The sequence below is a fragment of the Loxodonta africana genome, chromosome 6 (genome assembly GCF_030014295.1).
Source record: "Loxodonta africana isolate mLoxAfr1 chromosome 6, mLoxAfr1.hap2, whole genome shotgun sequence".
NCBI classification, from domain to species: domain Eukaryota; kingdom Metazoa; phylum Chordata; class Mammalia; order Proboscidea; family Elephantidae; genus Loxodonta; species Loxodonta africana.
The window spans coordinates 77,468,086-77,486,225 of NC_087347.1; the positions used below are offsets into that span (position 1 = coordinate 77,468,086).

The 18,140-nt window shown below is 38.0% G+C and overlaps 1 protein-coding gene across 1 annotated transcript in view; it reads left to right on the forward strand.

Annotated features, from left to right (window-relative positions):
- The window catches only part of LRP2 (LDL receptor related protein 2), a 155,622-nt gene that overhangs the window by 53,070 nt on the left and 84,412 nt on the right, over positions 1 to 18,140 (forward strand). Inside the window, exons 15-29 of the mRNA XM_064287447.1 lie at positions 224 to 364; positions 1,634 to 1,837; positions 5,874 to 6,066; positions 7,082 to 7,207; positions 7,966 to 8,096; positions 8,606 to 8,743; positions 9,128 to 9,409; positions 10,332 to 10,571; positions 11,546 to 11,665; positions 11,772 to 11,888; positions 13,162 to 13,539; positions 14,695 to 14,943; positions 15,515 to 15,726; positions 16,234 to 16,418; positions 17,413 to 17,641. Of these exons, the coding sequence (XP_064143517.1) occupies positions 224 to 364; positions 1,634 to 1,837; positions 5,874 to 6,066; positions 7,082 to 7,207; positions 7,966 to 8,096; positions 8,606 to 8,743; positions 9,128 to 9,409; positions 10,332 to 10,571; positions 11,546 to 11,665; positions 11,772 to 11,888; positions 13,162 to 13,539; positions 14,695 to 14,943; positions 15,515 to 15,726; positions 16,234 to 16,418; positions 17,413 to 17,641 (2,945 nt within the window). The remainder of the gene's footprint in view (positions 1 to 223; positions 365 to 1,633; positions 1,838 to 5,873; positions 6,067 to 7,081; positions 7,208 to 7,965; positions 8,097 to 8,605; positions 8,744 to 9,127; positions 9,410 to 10,331; positions 10,572 to 11,545; positions 11,666 to 11,771; positions 11,889 to 13,161; positions 13,540 to 14,694; positions 14,944 to 15,514; positions 15,727 to 16,233; positions 16,419 to 17,412; positions 17,642 to 18,140) is intronic.

Sequence of the window (18,140 nt, forward strand, 5' to 3'; positions counted from 1 at the left end):
GACATAATTGTTGGGAAGAAGAACTACCGAAGTTATCCAGTTGTGATAGTCCTGCTTTTTGCCACCATTAATTTGAGAGCAATGAAATTGGGAGGGCAATTGTACCCAGGTCTTCATCGAGTTTCAAACCCATTACTGCTCTATTTCATCTATAGAGCTCATATTGACCTTACATGTCTTGGATAATTATACATTTCTAATTGGTACTTTTCCTTTACTCCAGCTGAAAATCCTTGTGGAAATAACAATGGGGGTTGTGAACAGGTCTGTGTCATCAGCCATATATTAGATAATGACGGTTTGGGTTACCGCTGCAAGTGCACCCTTGGGTTCGACCTGGCTGAGGACAACCGCCACTGTGTTGGTAAGAAATCTGTTTTGGACTGTTTTTCTGGCAGGCAGCACACAGATATGGGTGTGCATGCCTCTACCTAGACAACAGACAACTGCTGCTTTTGGACTGGGCCAGCTCCGCATCTTCCCTCTTCGCCCCGATAAGCTTTCTGTAGCCCACAGAGCATCTCCCTCCTTTACACACAGAGCTGTTTGAAGACGTAAATTCTGTCCTTTGGTAACCGAACCAGTTGCCATGCAGTTGGCAATAGAACTGTACTCCGTACAATTTTCAATGCATTGTTGATTTCTTTGGAAGTAGATTTCCAAGCTTTTCTTCTGAGTCATTTCTAAGTGTCTGAACTGTTTGTACTTCCCAGGGACTCCTGTCCTTTAATTCAATGCCTAAGGTTTTCTTGGGCTTTCTTTCCCCTTTGCTTCCTTCCTGAAATCCTTGTCTCCTTTTATTAAATATGGACCCATATGATTTAATTTTGAGTTCTTTTCTGTTGCCATTGACAAATGCTGACTCCCCAGATGACGTTACTTCTGTCTTACTCTTATTCTTGCTCAGACGAATTTGTTAACTTTCTAGGTAATTCTAGATTCAGATAAAAACCCCTAATTTTAAAAACAATGTCAGTGTTGCATTGTTTTAAAATCCGTCTTTCAATATTTATTTTTGTCATTTTTTTTTTTTTATACCTCCAGCTCTTTTTCTCATTTCTTGACATACTGTCACTCTCTCCTCCCCCCTCCCTTCTTTCTATCCTTTATTTCTTTTAAAATAATTTACCTGGTTGCTGTTGCTTAACTATTTTCTTGGTCTGGATAGGTCTCTATACAAATGTTAACACGAACTTGGAAATTTTGATGTAATAATTACGGAGTTCAGTTGATACTATTTATGGTCAGCATATTTTATATAAATAAATCTTAAGGATAAGTTTTCTTCGATTTCTCCCATTATTTCTAAGTTTTCCAAAAGTTTATTTTTTACTTTCATACATACATTTTTGAATGACCATATGTTCTTTATGGACATATCGGAGCCCTGGTGGTGCAGTTGTTAAGCATTCGGCTGCTAACCAAAACGTTGGCTATTCCAATCCACCAAACCACTCCTTGGGAACCCTATGGGATAGTTCTACTCTGTCCCGTAGGGTTGCTATGAGTCCAAATGGACTTACCTGCAATGGGTTTGGTTTTTTTGGTATGGACATATAGGTAATTTCTCTGGAATTTGGGGAGGGCAAGAACCATGACTGTGGCTGACTGTGTTGCGTTCCTTTTCCCACAGCTGTTAAGCAGTTCCTGCTGTTTTCATCCCAAGTGGCCATTCGTGGGATCCCAAACGTCTTCACTTCCCAGAAAGATGTCATAGTCCCAGTCACAAGAAGTCATTCTTTCTTTGTTGGGGTTGATTTTTGGGCCCAAGAGAAAACTATCTTTTTTTCAGATACAGCACGAGATACGATATGTAGACAAAATATTGATGGCACAGGTAAGAATTTTTCCCCCCATGTTTTCTCTGTGAGTTTTCAATAATAATAATAATAATAATAATAATAATAATAATAATAATTTGCTCAGTAAAACTTAGCATCCACTTCTTAAACGGGGTCTTTTGCTAAGCTTGCTAAAAATTGGTTTCTTTTCTTATGAATTAACTTAAAGCAAATGCCCTTCCTTTATTTTCAAAACAACTCATAAATGAAGGTATATTTTAACAATGATAAAAATTAACATATAAGTAATTTTCATGTCAAGAGTAGGGCAGGTGTGTATAGGTTATTTGGCTAGAGGCCGTTTCCCATGTTCCAGCAGCCAGGTCGATCCAATGAGATGACCTCTCTGTGGTATTCTGGAATGTCTTTGTTAATGGTTGTGCTGGAATAATAATTTTGAAAAAAGACATGAATTATATGAAATATGGTAAATTAAGTTTTTAGCTGACTGGAATTCTGTTAAAATCTACACAACCATCGATTGTAGTCAGTCACACTTTTCCTTGGGGTACCTTATTGGATAGTGACACATGTCTTAGATATCTCGTGGTGCTATAACACAAGTGGGTGGCTTTAATGAACAGAAATTTATTTTCTCACGGTTTAGGAGGCTGAAAGTCTGAATTCAAGGTGGTGGCTCTAGGGGAAGGCTCTCTGCTCTGAGGAAGGGTCCTTGTCTTGTTTCAGCTTCTATTCCAAGGTTTCTTGTCTCATGTGCTTAACCTGCTGCTTTATATCTCAAGCGATTGACACACCCTGTGTTAATACTACCTGTGCATAACAACGAAAACCCATTCCCAAAGGAGATTATAACCACAGGTGTAGGGTTTAGGATTTACAACACGTATTTTGGGGGGATGTAAGTCAATCCATAACAGGAAGGAGCAACACCTGCAAATGAGAGTTGTACTCCTAATTCTGTCCCCAATTAAGATCACTAGATTAGAGTCCTTCTCAGACATCTTACAGCAAAAATGTTCTGAGATTCTCTGAGGGACTGAATGCTTCTTGACTTGGCTACCAATCAGAAAGATTAATCAGTGCATGCACCTGAGTATATTCATAGATAGAGGTTGGTTATTTTCTCTCTCATATTGCTAGTGGGTTGAAAACCTACAATTTGAAATAAATAGCCAATCTAATGTGGTAACTAAGAGGGCCATCTCAGGAGCTAGACTACCTGTTTTGAATCCTGGCTCCCTGCATAACCTTGCCATGTAATTTTGGGTAGATTATTTTCATAATCTGGAAAGTAGGGATGATAATATAGCTACTCATACCTTGTAAGGTAGTTGAGAGAATTTTAACTTAACTCATGTAACAACCCAAAACCCAGTGCCGTTGAGTCGATTCGTAAAGCACCTAGAATAATTCCTGGAGAATTGTAAATATTCAGTAAGTGTTGGCTATCATTATAGCTATTATCAATGAAAAACCATATTAACCTGTTCCACTCCACTTCCAACCCAGATCTGCTCTCCAGAGGTAATTGTTTGCCACTTTTTTTTTTTTGCTGTTTTATTATTTGTCTCCGTGTTTCTAAATACTTTGCTTATACGACTATTTCTTGATTTATCCATTTTAGATACTTACTTCCTTGTTATAGATAAGGAGTTAGCTCTTGCATCCTCTCCCCCAATTCTCCCTGAAAAGCTACATTGTACTTGTAGGTTAAGTTTATAGTAGGTGTTAATATTTATTAATAAGATTTAAATATTATTTACTGCTAAGCCAAGTAGTATTTTGTGATGACATTCCTGAACAAATTTCTGGAGTTAACAATTGTCCCATTTTCATTTGCTTAGCTTTCTATGTAACTATCATATATTTTCCCCAAATGCTCAAAAGATTGATCAAATGCCTAACCAAAGACAGTAATATTATTTGCCGCCCTGGAGACCTCTCTCCCTTGTTCTAATTACGATTTGTTTCTGTCCGGATGTGGTGCACAACTCTTGTCTTCCGATTTCCCATTGTCACCTTCCTCATATTTCTGGCAGCCTCATGTTTCTGGCAGGCCATCCACTTCCCAGATTTATTTCCTCATTTTGCTGAAATGTTATCTAGTAGCTTCCTAAGGAGAAGTAGGATGGCTTATTATTATTTTTTGTTGTTGTTGAGGTTTTGACTGTCTAGCTGTATAGAGAAATTTTTACCACTGTCTTCTAGTACCCCATGCTGAAAGTCCATTGCCATTCTGAGCACCATTTATATTGTTATTATTGTGTTGTGTTTTTGTTTCTCTCTGGGAGCTTTTAGGATCTTTTTGTCATTCCTTTAATCTTGAGATATATATCCTTCCATTCTAGGAAATCTTCTTGCCTCTTTTTTTTTTTTTTCCTATTCGCTCTTTCTGTTATTCCTGGTAGTAGAATGTTAGATTAATCCGTTGTTTTTTCCTATCATTTTTTTTCATCTCGATCATTCTGTTCTGTGAGATTTGGCATTTTAATTTTTATTTCATTTATAATATTTTCAATTTTGAAGAGCTTTCTTGTTCTCTGATTACTTTGTTTCATAATAACTTGTTATTGTTTTATTAATTACATTTAAAAACACAAATCTTCCTGTTTCCGTTTTCTTTGGGTTCCTTTTTCTTTTTGATTTGTTATCTTTTTGTTTCATGAAGCATGCTTTTTCTAAATCTCGGGGAACCTCATTTGGTATTAAGGATGGGGTTATAAAAAGCTGACCAGAAGGTTTCTATGCGTGGATGGGTCATCTCAGCCACCGGTCTGTATCCTGAGCCCACAGTTTCTCCGCTTTACACTCTCCAGAGAATAAATTCTCTGATCTGTTAGAGGAGGTAGACAGGAGAGCAGCACAGCTGCACAGGATCTGGGGGGGGGGGGGCTGGGGTGTAATTGTTCTTTGTACTGACTTTTAACTAATCCTCCTTAGTTCCTTGGCCCTTGCCTTTCTCAGAACCTGTTGCTGATACACTGAGGGCTTCTGCGTGTATGTGTCTTCTCCGCAGGCCTCGGTGGATTTGAACTGCTGACCTTTTGGTTAGCAGCCTGAACTCTTATCCACTGCCCTACCAGGGCTCCTAATTAAGCTTAGCTCCACGAAAATGTGGTGCTGTGTTTCTAAGCCACATGGAGGCTAAGTCTCTGTAGGTGCCTCCACAGGTCAGCTTTGTAAAACTGGAATTCTCATGATGCCTCTTATCAACTTCAAGTCCACCGGCTGAGCAAGGTACCTTTTAAAATATTCTTATAGTCAGTGGTTAAGCCCCTCCACTGAGAAGATTAAGTTTTACTGAGCATAGATGCAGAAAATGAGTTGTCAGACATAAAATTAAAGTCACAATTGGCTGATTGAAGCCCTCAGGGAACCTGCTCCTTCAATTATCCCTTCTCTTCACCAACTTCTCTTTTTCTACTAACTTTTCTTCATCATATTTATATATGCTCAAGGCTCTCCCTTCCTAAAAAAACGCAACCCACCCTCAACCTCATTTGCTTTCTTTATCATTTTATGGACAAACTTCTTAAAAAGGGGAAAGTGGTCTTTTATCTTCTGTACCCAGTTCTGATTTCCTTTCTTGTATCTTTGCCAACTTTGCCAACTTGTGTCGTTCCAAACTTTGCAACCATGTGGTTGTGAGAGACTGTTGGTGAGAGGGTTGGGCGGTAATACCTCAGGGTTACCCCCTAGTTGTACCTGGCGGTGTCAGCTCATCAGAGTTGTCTGTGGGTGGTGTTTGTGAGTGGTGAACTCAGGTATCTCTTATTCACATGTTCTGCAATGAGAAATTTTTTCTGGAAGGGAGTAAATCCAGACCATACCACTCCTGGTTCTGTTTGTCAGAATCATATCTATTCTTTGAGATCCGAACTCTTGAACAGATAGATTTTAGGTTTACCTCATGTTTTATGTTGCCGCTCAACATTTCTTTTTTTCTTAAGAATTCCACATGTGTTACTAAAATATGCTGTAATACTGATGCAAAATTTAAATACGCAGTAGTAAAATATATGTCTTATATAATATCCTTAATTTAAACCGTGTCCATATTTTAACTTACAGGAAGAGAAATTCTCACGGCTAACAGGGTAGAAAATGTTGAAGGTTTGACTTTTGACTGGATTTCAAAGAATCTGTATTGGACAGAAACGTCTTACAGGTCTATCAGTGTCATGAGGCTAGCTGATAAATCGAGACGAGAAATAGTCCAGAATTTAAATAACCCACGAGCAATCGTAGTTCATCCTGTCATGGGGTAAGTGTGATTATGTTTTTTCCAAGAGCTTGAAAAACTGTACGTCTTTTACAGTCATTGAAAAGTGATCCCATAGGGATATTGCAAGTTCAACAAATATAAGATTGAACTGTATAAATTGAAATCACGTTAAATTTTATCTCTTTAGCATAAAATAATCACTTTAAGTATAAATTGAAATCACCTTAAATTTTATCTCTTTAGCATAAAATAATGACTTCATTGGCTTCAGAAAACTTTCTTCTTAGTTTCAGCTTTCTCAGTCTTCACTGCTTTGTGGTTTTTTTCACAATTGCAGAGGACCAAGCAATATGATACAGATTCAGCAGAGAAGGAATGAATATGCCGCAGTATTATCAGGAAAGGCTCAAATTCTTTCCTTGCTTTAGTGTATTGATATAAAGCTTAGCAAAACTTACTTAATCATTTGTTAGTTTTCAGATTAAAAAGGCTTTCAGACCACAAAGTTTCATGTTTTGCTATTTTGTGGTTGGTAGCGTCAGACAGGAAAAGGTACACAGTATTCCTTTTTGGTGCTTGCCTTTCTTATTTAAAGAACAAATCTGAAGTATGTGGCGTGTAGGGAGCACTCTACATATATTATAATCTCATTTAATCCAAAAGCTAGTTTATGAATGAGGTATGTATAACACACATTTACTGATAAAGACTCTGAGGCCCAGAGAGATAAAGTAACTTGGCCAAGGACCCAGGGTAATTAAACAACCATCAGTACCCAAATCTAGGCCTGTCTCACTGCAAAGCCTGTATATCTAACAATTCATATACTGCTTCGTGTGTGTGTGTGTGTATGTGTGTTTCTATTTCAAAAGAACCTTATTGTGCTTGTGATTTTGGTCATGTGTTGATAACGGAGCTTGTAATTACAAATTAGATTGTCCACGAAATCTGCTAAGCACAATAACAGAGAGAATGAAATTAGTTGCAGCAAGTCTCTGGGGAATTTGTGTTTGTCCCAGTGTTAATATTCTAGATGTATTGCCTCATTTTATAGGTATATATTCTGGACTGATTGGTTCCGTCCTGCTAAAATTATGAGAGCATGGAGTGATGGATCTCATGCTTTGCCTATAGTAAACACTACTCTTGGATGGCCCAATGGGTTGGCCATAGATTGGAGGTAAGTAGGAATCGTTTGCATTACTGAGCTCCCTTTTATTTTGGAACACATGAAGCATACTGGAGCAATATGAGGGAGTGAGGAAACTGGTACTGATTCTCCTTAGCTTCTTAAGGAGGCTATTGGAGAAGGATATAGAATGATATAAAAACACAAAGGGCACAAACAGTTGGCCAGCTACTGCTGGGAATAAGTGTAATGCATTCATGAATATTCTCAGGACATTGCTAGGGGAACCAGAATTATAGGAGGTAGTGGAAGGTCAGTATGGAGGTAAGTCCTGAACCTCATTAGCAGTGGGACAGTGGTGCATCTTGAGGATAAGAAACCTTTGGAATCGATTAATCAAGATATCATTTGCAGGTATTAAATGCCAAGGGGAAGATATGTATTTTTCATTGTCATTTCAATTTTCAACTCATAATGACCCCATGTGACCAAATAGAACTGCTCCTTAGGGCTTTCTAGGCTGTAATCTTTACGGGAGCAAATCGCCAGGTCTTTCTCCCACAGAGCCACTGGGTGAGTTCGAACCATCAGCCTTTTAGTGATCAGCCAAGCGCTTAACTGTTGTTCCACCGGGGCTTCTTAAACATAGATTACTACCAGTATCTTTATTTCACAAGGAAAGAAATGTTAATTTTTTTCAGGAATGTAATGTAAGTCTTGGAAACACACTCTTTTTGAATGCCCTCAGTGTAAAGGGTTGCTCTGATAGTGTCTGGATAACATCTAACTGCAGTATTTTGTTATTTTAGTGCTTTACGATTGTACTGGGCAGATGCCTTTTTTGACAAAATCGAGAACAGCAATTTTGATGGTTTAGATAGAAGAACCCTGGACCGTGTAGAGCAGATGACACATCCATTTGGACTTACCATCTCAGGAGGTATGTTATGAAGCAGTAAAACTGTATAAAACTGTATATTGTAGGAGTAGACTCATTTTCTCACAATTCCAGAAAAGCTGGTTACATTAGGATATAAAAAAATGTTCTAAAAATTGTTCTAAGAGTTTAAGTGTTTTAAGAGTTGGGATATAGGATGTTTCACCTGGTAGGGCGCTTAGAGAAAAACTAGTCCTTCAAGGTTAAGTATTTGCCTGAGGCACCCAGCAGGCTAATGTTTCAGCCTTACGTCTTACTATGCCCTGTCCAATGCTCTATAGGAAAATCCTGAGGTTTTTTTTAAATCTATATGTGCCTAAATCTGATTCCTGGTATATAGGTTTTCCAAAGAGTCATTTCTAGAGACAAACACATCATGGAAAAATATTACTGATATTTATGGGAGACAGTTCTCACCCTTGCAAGAAGTATTTATCAGCCACTTGCAATTTCCCAAGGGATTTATAAACGAGCTATGACTAAAAATACTAATCACCTCTTTTTCTTCTTAGAGTATGCATTTTTTACTGACTGGAGATCAAATTCTATTGGTCGAGTTAGGAAAACGGATGGGGGGGCACTGACCATTTTCCGACAAGGCATTAGTAACATAATGAACGTGAAAATGTATGATGCTGACACCCAGACTGGTAAGTAAGATTGCCAGATTCTCTTATATGCATGGTGGCTCTTTTTCCCTTTAAATACTTATTATTTATATAACTCCTGATAGTTTTATATTCCTATCACTCTGAGTGGGTGAAAAGTGTAAAACTCTGCCTAGCTCTGCTAACCCTAAAAGTGTTGCATGGTGGGATTTCAGGACAATCATTTTAATAATTGTACTGCATTCTAGTGCTTTTCTGTATTTAATTGGAATGTTACACTTTGGCATGTTGATCACCAAGAGGAAGCTACTTTCTAGTATCGGGTCTGAAAATGTTCTTTATTATTTGTTTTCCTTCGCCAGCCAAACCTGTGACCAACCAAGTAGAAATGTGCATAACTTACTACCTCTATGCGTTGTTTTTCAGGTTCTAATTACTGCAGTCGACCCGCCAACCCTAACGGCGACTGCAGCCACTTCTGCTTTCCAGTTCCAAATTTCCAGCGGGTGTGTGGCTGTCCTTATGGAATGAGCCTGAGCTCCAATCATGTGACATGCGTGGAAGACCAGTCCCATGAACCACCAACGGAACAGTGTGGCCTCTATTCCTTCCCCTGTAATAACGGCAGATGTGTGCCCAATTCCTACCGCTGTGATGGAATTAATGACTGCCACGATAACAGCGATGAACAGCAATGTGACACATTTAGTAAGTAGCTATACACTGGAGATATTTCCCGAGATGAATTGTACATAGAGAAGTGTGCTTTTATAAAATATAAATAAATAAACTTGGGCTACCCATAGACATGGACTTCAAAAGCTTTTAGGAAGCTAGGTAATAAATATTATTCATAGGTAATGTTAAAATAGGTGCTAATATTGATTGGGGCCTGGCATTGACTGGGGCTAAGAAGGCAAAGTATTCCATTAAAGTAAAACAAAAACTAAAATAAAATAGAGGACAGTTGAAATTTAAAAAATCTCTATCAATGTGAGACTAGTAGTAATAACAACTTGTCTTTTTGGAGAGAAAGAATACTGTACATTTGTACGTTTTTCTAAAATTTTCCCCCTTTTGTGTATCATCTTCCTGTTCGAAGAGTGCAATTTTTTTTTATTGTGTTTTAAGGGAAAGTTTACACATCAATGGAGTGCAAAATTTTGCCGGAGTATTTTATCTATATGCACTGTCAAGGTTTCTATGGACTGAGTTAGACATTGTGATTGGAAGAAGCACAGCTTAGAAGTTAAGAATGGGCCTTAGAGTCACATCAGCTGGATCTTGAAACTAAAGTTCTCAAAGCCTCAGTTTTCTCATCTGTAAAATGCAGACCTCATAGTATTTTTGTAAGGATTAAAATGGAAAATGTATGTAAAAAAAAAAAAAATGTATGTAAAGCACGTAGAAAAGTGCCTGGTAGATGGTAAGTACTAAACAAATGTCAGCCAATAATAGTGTTGGTGATGATGATGTTGTCATCACTTGATCCAGATTTCTCCTTATTTTGTACAATGCTTCCAGTAGACTCAACAGCAACTAACAACAACTATCCACTGTAACGAAGCCAACCAGAAAGAGAAAAGGCTATAAAAACAAACGTCTTAATGACCCTTTGTCTTTGTTATAGATAGTACCTGTGCACCCTCGGCATTCACTTGCAGCAGTGGGCAGTGCATCCCTTTGGTCTGGCACTGTGACAAGTACAATGACTGTGAGGATGGCAGTGATGAGCAGAACTGCCCCACTCAACCGCCTGTTTCCTGTGCCGAGAACCAGTATACCTGTGATAATAACCTGTGTGTCCCAAGAAGCTGGGTCTGTGACACAGATAATGATTGTGGGGATGGATCTGATGAAAAGAACTGTGGTAAGTTTTTAAATGGCTTCTCTTGATTGGTCAGCCTAGTTAAAAAAAAACCTTTAAAGCTGACACAATTTGCATTGCATCTTAGCCATTTTTATTCCATGTGTCAATTTTATAACGTATACCAATAGGCTATAAAAACAAAGGTATGTGCCTGCACATGGAATGCTCATGGTGTTCCCACAGGTCCTATGGAAACAATACAATGCCTGTCTCTGATGACAAACATCTAGATAGAAACTGAAAAAAAAAAAAGTTCCTCAAACAAATACACACATTTCTACACGTTTGGCTACTGTTTTTTTCTGTTCACTTGATACAGGCAAATAGGCAATCGAATAAAAGGCACAGAGAATTTAAATTTCCACCCATCTTTCCCACCTGCATTTTTATCCTGTCAGTTTTGATTTCCTTTTAGTTGGTGCGTATTCTTATCTTCGTAGTACCAGTTTAAGGTGGAACAAATTTTCCTGGGCTAAATTCTAGTCTTGGTTGCAAGAGTAGTCATGTCACTTTTTATCTAGGATGGATGAGCTTTATGATGTGGCCAGCACATTGACTTCAAGGCAATGCCTTACCAGCAAAGTGTGAACCTGGTTTTTAGAATTATTTTGCTGTCTGCACACTGTTGCTACTAGGCATGTGGGCCAGACCCACCATACTGCCCTTTGGGCTCCATTGCTGAGCTTGGTCTAGAGTCATGGACTTAATGGTACTTATGAGGTGTAGTCCCAGTTCAAGAACATGTTTCGGGTTTTCCAAGCGTGGCCTGTTTTTCAAGGTGTAATCACAGTTTCAGGTTCTGCCCTATTCCTGGTTCCAAAAGCTGTCCTGGCTTTGAGTTCTCTGGCTGATGGAAGGAATCTTGAATACTTGTACAACTGAGACTTTTGTAGCTACTTAACATTTTTCAGTAGCTTTGGCACACATTGAACAAGAAATAAACTGTTACTTGGTTTTATTTTTGGTGATGTTAGATTCTGCAGAGACATGTCACATTACTCAGTTTCAATGCCCGTACCATCGATGTATTGACCTATCTTTTGTCTGTGATGGAGACCAGGACTGTGCTGATGGATCTGATGAGGTTGATTGTGGTAAGTGAATTGCTATATTTTTATTTAGCATGCTTAGAAAACTTTCAGTGTATTTAGCAGTTTCCGCTCTGAGCTGATTTCTAATGCTTTTCTCTTTTGTCCTTAGTATTTAACTGCACTGCTTCTCAATTCAAGTGTGCCAGTGGGGATCAGTGTATTAACAACGTAAAATTTTGTGATGGTGTTTTTGACTGCCGTGACCACTCTGATGAAATAGGTTGTCGTAAGTACCATGTACCCAACATACGTCAGGCGAAGGTATCATTCCATTTTTACCAACATGGACGTTACAGCAAAAGTCAGTCTAAATTACACAGTATTCTCAGAGGAATGCGGTATTGAACATGCGATAAAGCTAACTAGGCATTACCAAATAATGATTTGTAATTAGCAAATGAAGTAGTTGTAAAAATGAGTACTTCTAATAGTCTCCTAGGGACTATTCCTCAGCAAATTCTTATAGGACTGCGGTCCTGTAGGACTATTTCCTAACACTTCCCAAATTAGTGGTTTCTTTGGAACTTCAATAGGGAGGTCTAATCATTGTATAAAAATGGTACTGAGCTGTATTCAGTATTGATTCTAAAGAATTCATTCTTTCAGCTATTATTTGTTGAATACTTGCTGAGGTGGTATATATGGCCTTTGTCCTTAGGTTTATATCTGGCCTAAACAAGAGAGAATATACAAAGTAGGGACTTAAAAATGGTACAGATATAGAAGATCAGAAAACAGATTTTCCTTCTAGTTGAAGGATTCGAAGAGGACTTCCTGGAATATAAATCTGTAAATTTATAATCTCCACAGGCTGGAGTACTTTGTGGAGATGATTTATTATTGCCCACTTTTTTGAGGTAGTCATTTTGTACCTTAAAAAGTAGGTTTTCATTAATTCTTCTCCCCAGCCGGAATTCCTTAAATCTATGAATAAAGAGGAAAAGTTAAATATGACACCCAGACGTTCACTAATTTTCCTGTTTAATACTGAAAATAGGGAATTCTTCTGTGACTTGCTGTTGCCTGGGATGGAGTTCAGGTTTATCCCTGTGTATTCTCTATCTCTTAAGGATTTCTCAGTGAATAGTAGAAAGTTTGATTTCTGCCATCTTTTGTGTGCTGGATTCATTGGGTATAGTTTATTTGAGGGAAAATTACAATATCCATATTAAACATATGAAGTTCAAAATCACCGTAACTATATTGAAATGCTCCGGTGATTCTTTATTAGAGAGTGAGGATATATTTTGTTATTCAGTCTGCACATGAATGAAAATTAGAAACACAGGAAAAAAATGTTCTTTTTGAATGTTCTTTTGAGTCAGGTACTGATCTGACACATGCAAATATTTCTATGTACCACAGTGTGGGAGAAGACCTTATGTTATAGTCACTATATAGACTTACTATTGACCCAGATAATTTTCTCGGAATCTAGTCTGTAAAAGGGATTTTGCACTGCATTCACAAATTCATTTTTTCAAATGCTTTTCTCCCAGCAACCAGGCCTCCTGGTATGTGCCACTCAGATGAATTTCAGTGCCAAGCAGATGGTGTCTGCATCCCGGACAGCTGGGAGTGTGATGGGCATCCAGACTGCATCCATGGATCTGATGAGCACCTTGGCTGCCTCCCCAAGACCTGCCCTCCAACTCATTTCCTCTGTGAAAATGGAAACTGTGTCTTCAAAACGTGGATCTGCGATGGGGACAATGACTGCAGGGATATGAGCGATGAGAGGGACTGCGCTACTGAGGCCTCTCATTGCCCCAGTTGGCAATGGCAGTGCCTCGGCCTTAGCGTCTGTGTGAATCTGAGCGCACTGTGTGATTCTACCCCTGACTGCCCCAACGGGGCAGACGAGTCTCCGGTTTGCAGTAAGTTTCTTGACCGCAGTTTATAGGCCATAAATTCGTTCTGAACAGTAGCCTGGTGGACATCATCAGCGTCAGAATCACTGTGTAGCTTTTTAGAAAGGCATTTTACTTCATTTTGAGTTCCAGTCTGCATAGGGTTAACTATAATTTGATTGAAATAAATCATCACTGGATAATATTTCTCATAAAATCCATTGCACTTGGTTATGTGTTTTCACTTCTTTTTATGCCATTGTTTGGAAAAATGAGACTAAGTGATGTCATTAGATTGTTACATTAAATTTGATTTCCGCTTGTGATGTTCTCATACATTTTTCTAACTTCTAATTTCAATCAGAACTTGCCGCAAAGCAAATGAAGTCTGGTGATTTGTGTTTGCTGTGATTGCAAATGCTGTGATTGGCATGTAATCCTAACTACTGTCATTTCTTTCTTTCCTTTTTAATCAATGCCCATTCTCAGATGAACCTCAGCCAGGTATGGTTGTGAAGTGTTGTCATTTCATATGTTTTGTGTTTGTGTAGGAAATGTCCTAATCATTTTGACTTGCTTTTCTTTCTAGTGCATGATCTATATTATGACTCCTATAAGTAAGTGAGAGCACACATGGAAATGGAGGGCATTTGTATCCCCAGGCATATGTAGATTCAGCCATTGCCATTTTGGCCCTGAAAGTAAGGAATGATGGTGTATTAGTGGATCGGTGCCCTCTAATATTCCAGTTAACCTTTCCCCTTCCATTAATTAATGTCTATAGATCTTCTAATCCTTTCTCTTAAATGTCAACGTCCTGTCTTCATTTCTGTGTAGGTAGAAGAACGGCAGAAGAGGCAAGTGGGAAGCAATTTAGGTCTATTTGCATCTTTATGAATGATAATTGTGTTTCTTGATGTCAATTTTTCCCCAAGGGTCTCTCATTGCACTAAGTAGTTATAAGAGGATTGTAGTGCAGAAGATGGTGTAAGTCCAGTGGATGTGAAGAATAGTAAATTCTCAGGCAAATCAGAGCAGACACTGAATTGCCTGTGGAACTCTTCCAAGAGGGCATTACATTGGAGGTGGAATGAGACTGTGTAGCAAATATCACTTGAGTGTGAATCAAAGAAACAAAGATCCCTGAATTTTTCCCTTTGTGATTTTCTTCCTTTATTCTAGACCAGCTGAGCTGCTCAGAGAATAATGCTGGTTGTACTCACGAGTGTATTCAGGGGCCTTTTGGCGCTGAATGCCTTTGTCCAGTGGGATTCCTGCTTGGCAACGATTCTAGGACCTGTGAGGACATCAATGAATGTGATTTTCCAGGCTTTTGTAGCCAGCACTGTCACAATATGAGAGGTGCTTTCCGGTGCTGGTGTGATGCAGGCTACGTATTAGAAGGTGATGGGAGAACTTGCAGAGCTCAAGGTAATGACTGAAAGTGAACTAACTCCAGCCAGTTTAACAGCATATCCAAGAACTTAATATCATATGTCATATGCAGACATTTGACAATGTTGACTAGGAGTCAGATGGAGTTCTGGACAGGTTACATAACCTAACCTTCCTAAGCCTCAATTTCTTGTGAGGATTAAATGAGGTAATATACAAAAAAATCTTAGCTATGGGTTTGGGGAAATAGAAGTTAAAATATGCAGGTGGAAGGTGATTATTCTAATTATTTAAAATAGCATCTAAATGTTTTTTTTTTTTAATTATTTAAAAATAATTTTTATAGGCTCCATAACTATGAATTGAATACTCTGGTGGTGCAGTGGTTAAGAGCTACAGCAGTTTGAATCCACCAGCTGCTCCTTGGTAACCCTATGGGACAGTTTTACTCTGTTGCTGAGTTAGAATTGACTCAACAACAATGTTTTTTTTTTAATGTTAATATATCTTTCTTTTGTTATCAAAAGTATTGCATAAAATATTTAAGAGATGCTTTGTGTTTTCATCCAAAATCATTGCCATTTTTGCATTTTTTTTTCTTGGACAGCACTTGACAGTCTGTTGCTATTGGTGGCAAGTCAGAACCTAATCGTGGCTGACAATATCACTTCCCAGATCCACAATATCTATCCACTGGTCCAAAATGGTTCTCACATCGTAGCTGTTGATTTTGATTCAATCAGTGGCCGTATCTTTTGGTCTGACGTAACTCAGGATAAAATCTGGAGTGCATTTCAAAATGGAACAGACAGAAAAGTAGTAAGTACATCTCTCCTGACTGGTTTTCCTATCTTGGGTCTATTTGCTGTAATTTATCATAATTCCCTATTATTATAATTCACTGTAATTCACCAGTAATAGAGGCCCTCTTTTCTGGATAGCTCTCAGATTCCCCTCTGGATGTTGCACCTAAGAGGCCTGGATGTTCATAGCTCCTAGTCTATGGCTATTTTGGGTAAGAGTGTGGTTGCTGAAGGCAAACCTACGAGTCTGAAGTCCAGGCCATGTAATGGAGAACCTTCACAATGTCTCTGAGGTCCCTTCCGTAAAGCTTTCTAGTGGATGAGAGCATTTAAGTATGTTTCTTAAGGCACGTCTTAGAGCTTTCATTTTTTGACCCTTGATTTTTTTTTGGCACTTGGTCAATAAGGAAAATACTACTGTTTACATGGTGGTTTGTTAGCTCTATAGGACAAATTAGATGCTTTGTTCATATAATTTCCATGTATATATTCATTTATTCACTTTATTTCCTTTTCTCTTTAGGTACTTGACAGTGGCATCACCATGACTGAAAGTATTGCGATAGATTGGGTAGGTCGTAATCTATACTGGACAGACTCCGCTCTGGAAACAATTCTAGCCTCTAAAATGGATGGGAGCTACAGGACTGTGCTGATCAGTAAAAATATAACAAATCCAAGAGGACTAGCATTAGATCCCAGAATTGAGTAAGACTTTTTTGACTTTGTTTTAAAATGTTTCCTTGACATGGTAATAATGGGAGAAAAAACAACATGATGCGGCTGAGATACATGCTGCAAAATTTAAAATAGGACTTTGTTTAAACATCTTTATAGGAATGGTAACCAGACAATTGGCTATTGCTATGCCTCTTTTATCTAAAATAGTCTTCATAAAGTAAATAAGAGCAATTGTTTGTGTACTTTATCTTAAGAATACATTGATTTATTAGCTTGGTGGTACAATTATTAAAGTGATTTTTGTAGAATTATATAATTAAGTTTCTAATTAATTCAGCAATATCCCATGGATGGATCAGTTTGAATTTACATAGATCCTATAACTTAGATTGTATTCTTCAGGATGGTGAATTAGGCCAGTTATTTCAGGTAGTCCCCGACTTATGATGGGGCTCTGCTCTGATGACTCTGTGAGTTGGTTTTGACTTAAGTCGAATACCTCTTTTTTTTTTTTCAGTTTTCATTATCACTGTCTCTTGTTACCAGTATCTTTATAAATCCGATCTTTATTTGTCTTTGGGGGTTGGCATGAGTATGATAACATCAGCAAATTACACACTGCAACACTGTATGCAGTACATCTTACTAATGATAATATGTACAAAAACTCAAATACTTCTTAGGTTGGGGACTGCCTGTATTCAATGTGATGCTGAATTTCTGGGTATCGCAAGGTATTACTCCTCAGTTTAATTTATGATGAATCCCTGTTGATGACTGTTACCTGAAACATGACAGGGTAGACAAACAAGGACAGATGGCTTTTTCTAAATCAACTATTTGTGGAATGTACACAAACATGAATTGGCATTGAGACCACATGTTTTATGAACATTATAATAACGCCCAGATAACTAGTGATTGCATTATGATTACAATTTGTGACACTCGGATGAAGTAATAAACATTGTTTTTAAATGAAATATGTGTCCTCCAATGGGTAACTAGTTTCTTTTCACAGTGACCATCTATTGTTCTGGTCTGACTGGGGTCATCACCCTCGTATTGAGCGAGCCAGCATGGATGGCAGTATGCGCACTGTCATTGTCCAGGACAAGATATACTGGCCCAATGGCTTAACCATTGATTATTCCAATAGACTGATCTATTTCACGGATGCTTATCTTGATTACATAGACTTTTGTGATTACAATGGACATCATCGGAGGCAGGTGATAGCCAGCGATTTGGTAAGTTGGTAGTAAGAAAACTAAAATCACAATAGTCGTTTTGTAGAAAGCAGGTGGAGTGCCAAGAAGAAATTAATATAACTTTTGAAATGTCGATGTAAAATGTTGTCCAGTGAGGGGTAACCCATCCTTTATTACCAGAAGTAATAATAGTTCATCTCCAGAAAGGATTAATTGCTCTTGTGATTTTGTTGAGCTGTAGATGTGAATCTGTTGCGTCTATATCTTTAAACTCATGTTAACCAATTCAATTACATTTAAATTTCTCAATTAAATCATAGCCTACCATGTAGTTCATATTTTTATTTAAAGAATTTATTTTCACAAGTTGAACAGGCAAATGCAATGAAACGTGTTATTGACTTCTATTTAAGATTGCCATTGTTTATAGTCCATGTGACTTAAAGAGCCCATAGGAGGGCATCCTTACTTTAGGAAATATGTGTCTAAGCTGTACTAGACTGATGAGACTCTGAGTAGCAGAACAAGATGGTAGAAA